Genomic DNA, 9519 nt, shown 5'->3' with positions numbered 1-9519 from the left:
ATGCTTGCGCATCTGTTTGTCGACTTCCCACAACGTTCCGCACGCTGTAGAGAGACAAGCCCGCTATGCCCATAGTATGTCGGACACTGACTACTGGCGCTCAAGGCCTGCATGTCTACCTACCATGCTACCTATCATTGCCCGTCACCCAATCGTTCCTCAATCAGCCAACTATGTATCATATGCTACTCATGAGCTTAGTGTCATGGCACCAACACTCCTTAGCAGCCTCTAGAACCTGCCGAGTCTCGCTTATGTCTTGTGCTGACCCCTAGTGACACTATCCACCGAATCTAATGCACATGCCCATCGGACGAGATCGAACAGCCTTTCAAGGGCTTACCGTATTTTTTGAAACTAAAAGCGTAAATCTGCCAATTAATTTGCATTCCAAGACTTTCTACCTAGTGCAGGTGGGGTGAACCAACCATAACGTGCGCATTCCCCACCATCCCGCTAACTTGCGCCCTCCCCCAATTTTCCCACCCGAAATACACTCCTCCACCACCCCCACCACCCACCCTCCTCTCCGCCATTCTTCACACTAACATGCGCCATCACCTCCTCTTCACCGCCGTCATGCCCCCTTCTTCCTCCCTGAGAAAACCCACCACCCCAAAAGCCCTCTCCCCCCACCCCCACCCCTCAAATTCCCCTAACTGCCCTTCTCTCTGCAGACACTCTCCCTCCGCCACCCTTGACATACTCATTCTCATCCTAGTTCTTTTCTCCGGCGCTTTCCTCATCACCTCCTATTTCTCTTACCTCTTCCAATCCCTCTCTCTAATTCTGCCGCTTTTCTCCTCCATTCTTTCCCAGTTGTATTGCCATTTAGCTTCCGACCCACAACCCCAGTTCATCTTCGTCGCCTTGTTCGCGGTCTCGTTTGTAGTTTTTGTTGGGTTCTTTGAGATCTGCTGTGGGCATAGGTCACGAAGGTGTGGAAAGAATGGGTGTAAAGGGCTAAAAAAGGCGATGGAGTTTGATTTGCAGCTGCAGGGGGAGGAGTTGTTGCGGATGGGAGATGGGATTAAGGCAGTGAAAGATGTGAATGAGTTGCCGTGGAAAGGCGACACTGAGGATAATCCAGATTACGAGTGTTTGCGCTCCGAGTTGAGGAAGATGGCCCCGCCAAATGGGCGTGCCGTGCTGCTTTTTCGCCTCAACTGTGGGTGCCCGATTTCGAAACTCGAAGGATGGGGGCCTAAGCGTGGGCGGCGCCATAAGAAGTGAGTGAAGTTTGGTTAAATGTGGATTCTTGATTGAAAGAATAAGTGTCTTTTTGTATCTTGGTTTACTGCAAGTTCTTGAACTATCATATGATCATCGGAACTTAAATGTGGAATTGGGTTTCACTTGTTACTTTTATTGCTTAGAGTTTTTGACAATCGACTGTGTTTTACTTGCTTTTGGCCTACAGTTTGTGATGGATGTTTTGTGTAGTTAAGTTTGATTTGCTACTGAATTACGTTGACAGTTGTCATCAGTGTGTTGCCAGCCGGTTGGCTTTGATGAGTTCAGCTACGGGACAATGTTTTGCTAAAATGAGTTAAGCTTTGCCTAAACAATGATAAGAACAGGATATTTGTTTCATCTATATGGGGTTTCTATACCTTTTACTGCTGATGTATTCTTGTAGTTTGTGATCCATTAATCGACTAAACCCCACGATGCACTATTCTCCATGTATCTGAAGCTATCTAGGTTGATTCTATTTGCCTACTTCGCTCTGCCATGTACCATGTCTAAAGTTGAACCAATAGGATTCTGATCTATTTTGATAGCATCATTATTCCCCGTGTGTGATCTTAAATTGCTCTCTTCTGTTATGTTTATTATGAATCTACCAACTTCAGCTGGATAGCATCATTATGCAGCTTTGTATCTACCAACTTCAGTGTGATAAGCCAACACCGAATCCCATCTAATATCTTGGATCTTATGCAGTTTATTAAAGTTTCTAGTTAAGAACTCTATAATCATACATAACCCTAGCAGCACTCCACCTCTTAGTTTTACCATCTTTAATTCACTGAATGACATTGTCTCTGACCCTTTTCTTAGGAGAAATTTATAAGGGGAAATGCAAACTGAAACACTTATCTTTTGGTATATATACACTTCCAAATCTCCAATATTTCTGTGCATGTAACTTGCATTAATCATCATTTTGCTCTTAAAGAAACCGTTTTGACATCGATTTGTCAATTCTATGATAAATGTTTATTTTGATTAATGGCATACACCTGTCCTCGGGTTTTTCTTGGGCTTTTGGTTATATTGGCTTTGTAATTTAACATAGGAGGGCCTGAACATGTTTCCATGTAAGGCTTTCTGTTCTTTTTCCTTTGAATTTTGACTTTGTTATTCTTCTTTATATTAGATAATACTCATAGTTGGTATCTGATGGGGCTATGAATGGAGAGGTTATGTTGAAAAAAGAATACAATAGAAAGCAAGTTTGCCTTTTTGTGAAGTATGAGCCTTCAAAAGTTGTTCTTCTGCGTCATACTTAATGCATTGTACCATTCAGTTTTCTTTTAGAAACATCCAGCAAACTCAAGTGGTGGGTTAGCCCTATTACATGATAAACTAAAAGACCACTTATTTGTTCTTTTCCTGGAACCTTCTGTATCTAGCTCTAAAATCTCTGCTGCCTAAACATGCATTGGGTAGTTAGGATGGATGTGAGTTTATGCATGCAATGAAGCCCACTAGCAATTTCACAAGAAATAAAAAACATAAGTAATTAAGGAAACGGGAAGATTAGGATGCTTAGCTCAATTGAGTAAGAGCAGTTCCATGTATTGCATGGAACTGCTAATAAGATCAATGTTAGTAACTTTGTCTGTTTTATTTGAGATATTATAGATATGGAACTGCTAATAAGATCAATGTTAGTAACTTTGTCTGTTTTATTTGAGATATTATAGATTCTTGTACGAATGGAGGAATGATATTGCATGTGCAGATAATCACGAAACTTCACTTTATCTCTGTGCTATCCTTTGGTAGAGTATAACGTTCTCCTCTTACAGACAAATTGTGTATTTTGTTATTCCTAGCCGCATTTGGATAGAGAGTATAGGTGGAGAGGCGATATATTGATATTGCTTCATGTTAATAGTTTGTTTCTGCACTCTAAAAGTGATATATGATACAGCACAAATGGTCTTACATGAGGCAAGAATTGCAGAGCAGAAGTTACTCAAGAGTTTGAAACGATATACTTTTGTCTTGTTATCAGCGAGTCTTATCTCTCATTTGATTTATCATGTTTGCATAGTCATGCATGACGTTTATCTAACCCCATGCTTCATTAGGCTTGTTTGTGTGTGTGTGTATAAATACGAACATATATGCTGCTCTTGTGCTCCTTTTCATATCTGGAACAACCTGCATAAGTTTTTCGTCTGGCGCATATAACAATTTAGCTTCCGTTTCTTCTGCAATCAGTTCAAACCTTTACTTTTTTCACATGTATACAAAATTTAACTCTCTTTATCTGATCTCGATCTTCAGGAGTCTGGCTCTTACCAGTGGAGGAGATCAGCGCTGACGGTGGATTTATCACTTCCAGCTTAATTACTATTTCTTCCTTCTCCATTGGTTTCATTCTCTTCTCAAAGACTGTATAGGAAATATCTTTTTCTTTCAGCCAATTTGGCTGCATGATGACTTTACCTTAATGTCTTTATACGAATTTAAATCACAATAAATAATTACAAGTGAATGGAATTTCAGAATTTATGTGTAGTTTTATGTTTTGTAGTAGTGTACGATAATGAAGATAAGTGAGGAACACATTGAATTATATTTTTTACTGTAAAGATATAGACAGACATCAAACATGTTTTTGACTGTTTCTCAGACAACGAAAAAGCAAAACAAGAAAAAAGCATCATGAAAACTCTTCGTTGAAGGTCGCTTCAAGCAATTATGGGACGAAAGATTTTGATGTTTTTATGCCATTTCTGATGCTTGCTTCACAAACAAAAGGTGGCATAAAGAGCACATAAATGGAGACCGAGCAATTTCACCACCTGAAGAGGTGTGAAATGTATACCCCATGAACTGCTATACGTTAACCCCTCTGCCGAGTCACAACAATGGTAAACTTGAGGACGGTTATAACTCATACACCACAGACGACCACTATGGTGACAATTGAATTCCAGATGATTTAACTACAATAATATATGCTATCAAATGTTTTTTCCACAAAATTTGGGATGCCCTGATTCAGCATCCAACTTGCTACCAATGAAAAGAGAAACAACAGTGATGACTAGAAGTCTTCATCCATCTTGAATTCGTAATTTTTGGAACCATCTTGCAAACTTGACATGACAGAAGCCTTCTGATAATCGCCCACTCTTCTCTCAAAGAAGTTAGCTTTCCCTCTGTGCAATTAAGCAGTAATCAATCTCTTAAACCAAGTGCACAAAAGTTCAGCTAGCAGTGCTTAGCATATACTGTAAGTTGAAACTAATTGATACTTGATGGGCCATAACAACAGTTAATTTACAGTGATTTTATTAAAGAAGAGATAAGAGGAGAAGCGGGCAAAAAGTGTACTGCTTTTGAGGGTGGAGAAGTTGAGAACCAGAAGTTCATTACAGAACATCAAGTTCACGATGCTTTAGTAGTGATTTAAGATTGTATCTTAATATAATTTGCATGACTTACTGTAAAGAAATGAATTCCATCCAGTCAAAAGGGTTTTCCACATTATACTTCTTCTCGTATCCTAAAGCAACCTGGAGCAAAATCATAACCACACTAAGTTCTCCAAGCAATCCATTGTGTGAATAAACGTGTGTGTGTGTGTATGTGAGAGAGAGAGAGAGAGAGAGAGCTACCAGCAGTCTATCAGCAACAAACTTTATATACTGGCTCATTAAGGTCGAATTCATACCAATGAGTGCACATGGGAGGGCATCGCAGACAAATTCGGTCTCAATTTCTACGGCTTCTTGCACGATTATATGAACCCTCTGCCAATGTAGTTGCTTCCGTAGTAAACTGCAGAATTATTAAAAAAAAAAAAAAAAATTACCTTCCCTCCAGATTCAATGCCATCTTAAAAATTGTAGACAGAAGCATGAGATTACCTGTACAGGAGGCAAGCAAAGTCGCAATGCAGACCCTCATCTCTAGAAATAAGTTCATTAGAGAATGTCAATCCCGGCATCAATCCTCTTTTCTTAAGCCAAAAAATGGCACAGAAACTGAGAATGAAAGGAAACTTTGTCGTTAGGATTGAAATATCTCGAGCAGGCAACAAATACCTTTCTACAAAAATTTGTGTTTAAGCATAAAATCTTGTGGATACACCTCCCAGAGAAGAAAATGCCTTCTACACAAGCAAAAGCGACGAGCCTCTCAGCAAATGAGCTAGAACTGCACATTGATATTACTATGAGTTAACAAATGATATTACACGTCAATCATGATGCAACCATGCAAAAATGATAAGAAAGATCAAGAAAGCGAATACATTTGTTAGAAGGCAATTTCACTTTCCCCATCACTGATACTAATCGTATTTTAGAATCAGTATCAGCAAAAATTCTGGAAAATGGACTCAGGAACTCACTTACAGAGCATTCAGTATTAGGATTCATCATAAGATAACTCTAAAAGATTCACAAACCATCAGATGTTAGTCGAAAATTTTGCGAGTTGGAGTTTTCATAAACGTCCCAGATATCATTAAGCAACAAAAAGATGGCGAAGGCTACTTTCCTGTTAGATGCCATTGATTGTGAAAACAATTTATACATGTGCATATGAAGAATAATGTAATACCTCCTAATCCAATTCAAAGCCCACTTGGCTTTTTGTGCAACACAAGAAATGTTTTGAACTGCATTGAACAATGTGTGCTTCTCCTTTGAGTCCTTGATATAAGTTTCCAAAAGCAAGCTATACATCTCTACAAAAGATGGTAAATAAGTTCAGAATTAGATTCCGAGAGCATGAAATAATACCGAAAGTTAAGTTACTAGAAGAATCATTTAAAGATCTGTACCAGAATGTATATTTTCCATAGCAGTTTGAAACCCATAAAATGCCCGAGCCTATCAGCAACAATAAGAATCAATGTCAACCAGGTAGGGAGCAATTAACCATGTTTGGAGTAGAATTCTCTTTATCCAATGTAAATGACAGAAATAAAGCCACTTTCGATAGAGGAAAAAAATCTGTGCCAATAGACCTTCTCTTAAGACAATACTCCAGAAGTGCAACTTGGAACAGCAGGGCCTCATAAGTAGACATAAATCACCCCTCCTCAGTAACTATCCATATTATACTTTTCTGTATGCCTTCACAGTGCCAAATGCCTAAATTTCTAAAAGATCTAAAGATCTTGAAATTATTGATTAAGTCCTACAATTGGAGAGTTACTTAAGAGGGTTCAAATGTTCAATATAGTTAAATGTGCATATTTGTTTATAACTGCTAGACCTAGTACCTACCGATCACCCCCAAAAATGAAGAGCAACTTCATCATTAGTAAAATTTTAAATTGGAAAATGAAAATAAGTGCTGTAAAAGAGAAAACTACCAGAGCATGGAAGCTCTCTTTCAAGACAAACATGAATCTATCGCACAGGACTACAAGACTGTACATTATAGACCGTCAATATTGTTATCACTATATCTAAGGTTACACACAATCTTTCTTTCTCTTATTAACTTCTTAATCAATTTAAGACACCTGCTGTTGTTTCTGTATGCTCTAGGTAGATCTGGCCATTTATTCATTTGAGAAAATCAAAAAACTTTATGCAAAAGATCTATATCTGATAGAAAAGGGAAAGAAATATGAAGAAAAAGAATGGATAGACGATAACAGAAAGCAAGAAGTGGTGTAGATTTGCATTCTTGCTCCCTTATGCCAATTTAAAGCATGTTTATCTGATTTTCCGTAGGTGAGATCCATCCAATTATCAGGCAAATTGTGACTCAGGAGAAGTTGCATATCAACTGAAATGCACTTCAAGCAAAGGCAACATTTTTTTTATGACAATGACTTCTCAGAAACATCTTTAGTAGCATCACCACTTGATTTGAAACAAAACCATTATGGGTTAAGTAAAGCAGGAATCAAGAGAAAAGTAGCATTTCTGAACCTATTTCTAACACTGACACTGGTTCCATAATCAGAAGGTATTAACATTTTTCAAATGTACAAAAGATTCATCACCTCAGGAATTTGCACATCATTCAGGAATCTGGCAGCCAAATTTTCCAAAACAATCCCATCTGATGCAGCAAAGAATGCTAGCACGTGACTTATAAAGTGCTTTTCAGACCGGGACAACGTCTCCCAATGCTGCACATCCTGTGAGAGGTCAACCTCCTCCGCTGAAGCTCAATATTCAAGTTAAACAAAATTAAGAGAAAGAAAATGCAGGGGACAAGCATGCATATAGCTGAAGAAGATAACAGAGGAAAAGAGCCCAGATTTTGTGCCAAATAAAGTATAATATATAAAGGGTATATTATACTTCACCTGAATAATTTAAGCATTAACATTAAGTTTCCAATAAAATTCACAAATCTTTCACCAGATGCCAATACCTATTGAATTTAGAGTATTAATATGCGACAACTCTCACTAACTGCATGGATGTAGAAAGCAGTCTCTTCTCATAAGGCTAACAAAGCAGTGATTCTCCAAAATTGTTTCTTTTTCATTTATCTGCTCCCAAATTCAAGGTTTCAACACATCAAAAAACAAAAACCTATGCACATGATAATAACATATTAATACCAAGTGAAATTGTGGACAACCAACAATCATTTTAAAACTACATCCTTCTGTTTAGAAAAGAACATAGTTACATAAACCCAAAAACGAACAAGTAGTCTTATAACCAACAAGAAAAGGAGGGGAAGAAAAAATCAGTCATAAATTTGCAAACCGAAGGAAGAATCGTGAATGCAATTACACGCCAATCCATCTACTAAACAATACGCATGCCTACTACTCAATTCATGTACAATTGTAAGCACCTAAGGCTGCAAAGGTGCACAGGCCCGCGACAATCTACGCAATTCAAAAATACAAGAGGGCTAAAGAATTCAATCCTTGGAACATAATCTATGCAATCCATCTTGAGAACAAGTATGTAATAATTAGTCCACATCTAATACACACAAACACAAATAAAAATTCTTCTTTACTCGAGCACAAAATTCAAACCAAACCCAACTCGGAACACACTTTGCCACCCAAAGGAAAGACAAATTGGAAAGGGCTAAATTTAAACAAGCGAAAAAGAACATATCATTACCAACTGACAACAAGTAAACAAAATATCAAGCCATTCCAAACAAAACCCACAAACACAATTCAACACCTTATGTAACCCTGCATAATATATGCATTACCAGTCCAAAAACTGGCCTCCGCTTTCTTGTACATCTCCCAAAGCTGCGGGTACTTAATGGGAAACATGCAGTACTTCTGGGGTTGCTCCATCAAGATGGGTTCTTCCTCTTCCTCAATTTCCTTCTGTTCAGGCAACATCCTCTCTGTTTCATCATTTCTCAATGAACCCATCTCTTTTTTCTTCTTTCTTACCTTCTTTGAAACAAGAAAGGAGGTCTTATCTGTATACCCTATGCTGGGAAATAGAGAAAGGATGAACCCTACAAAAACCCCTTGAGCAGATAAAGCGACAGGGTTTTGAAGTTGGGATTCCAAACTGGAAAAGATTTTACCTTTTTGTTTCCGAAGAAAGCAGGGAAGATTTTCTTTTTAGGTTTGTGCGTGTCCTTTTGCATGGCCTATGGTTTTGTTTTCTTCTCTTTTATTTATTTATTATTATTATTTTCTTGCATCTATTATGAGAGTGACCTTTAATGCCAATTTACGCTTTTGTCCTTGGTATAAAATATATAAAAAATTAGGATAAATATTATATTTGGTCCCTTAAGTTTGTGATTAGAATCACTTTACTCCTTCAAGTTCATTTCTTGATTTTAATATTATTAAACTTTACTTTTTGTCTCAATTTGATCTCTCTAACTATTTTCCGGCGAAAATGTAAGCGAATTTTGACTCTTTGGAAGGTAAAATGATCAATAAATTTAATTTTTTTACTTTAGTCCTTTATATTTGTAAAATTATCAAATTAATTCTTTTTTACACAAAAAAATAACTTTTCTTATATTGTTTTGTGCTGATATGTTGTAATTATTTTATGTGAATAATGAAAACTTTAAACTCTTATGAACATAATAATAATATATTGTTTAACTTAAAATAAACAGTCTCTTTTTTAGTAGTTTAAAAAAACCAAAATTATGAAAAAATTTAATAAAACTTATTGAATATGAAAATATAATAAAAATAACCTAAGTCAGTAATTTTTTATTTTAAGAGTTAAAGATAAATTTTAAAAAATTAAGCCTTAACAATATTTACTAAATATTTGAATTTTCGAACAAAAAGTTGGTAGAATATACTTTTTAACTAGATTTTTTGGTGGATTTTATCTATAT

At 36.9% G+C, this 9519-nt stretch overlaps 2 protein-coding genes across 2 annotated transcripts; one reads left to right on the top strand and one right to left on the bottom strand.

Annotated features, from left to right (window-relative positions):
• Positions 1-204: 204 nt before the first annotated feature.
• On the top strand, positions 205-3746 carry LOC105156961 (uncharacterized protein At5g19025). Its single transcript, XM_011073233.3, has 2 exons — positions 205-1229; positions 3523-3746. Exons 1-2 carry the CDS (start codon positions 550-552, stop codon positions 3557-3559), a joined length of 717 nt encoding a protein of 238 aa, XP_011071535.2. The 5' UTR covers positions 205-549; the 3' UTR covers positions 3560-3746.
• A 367-nt stretch (positions 3747-4113) lies between these two features.
• On the bottom strand, positions 4114-8764 carry RNR2A (ribonucleotide reductase 2A). The gene is made up of 9 exons (XM_088878775.1): positions 8404-8764; positions 7214-7374; positions 6035-6083; positions 5812-5938; positions 5338-5403; positions 5115-5231; positions 4863-5025; positions 4690-4760; positions 4114-4403 (listed from the first exon to the last, which is right to left on the bottom strand). Exons 1-9 carry the CDS (start codon positions 8573-8575, stop codon positions 4289-4291), a joined length of 1041 nt encoding a protein of 346 aa, XP_088734901.1. The 5' UTR covers positions 8576-8764; the 3' UTR covers positions 4114-4288.
• Between the last annotated feature and the right edge of the window lie 755 nt (positions 8765-9519).

The sequence above is a fragment of the Sesamum indicum genome, linkage group LG3 (assembly GCF_026168435.1).
Source record: "Sesamum indicum cultivar Baizhima isolate 11 linkage group LG3, ASM2616843v1, whole genome shotgun sequence".
Taxonomy (NCBI): domain Eukaryota; kingdom Viridiplantae; phylum Streptophyta; class Magnoliopsida; order Lamiales; family Pedaliaceae; genus Sesamum; species Sesamum indicum.
This window is presented reverse-complemented; position numbering and strand designations above follow the sequence as displayed.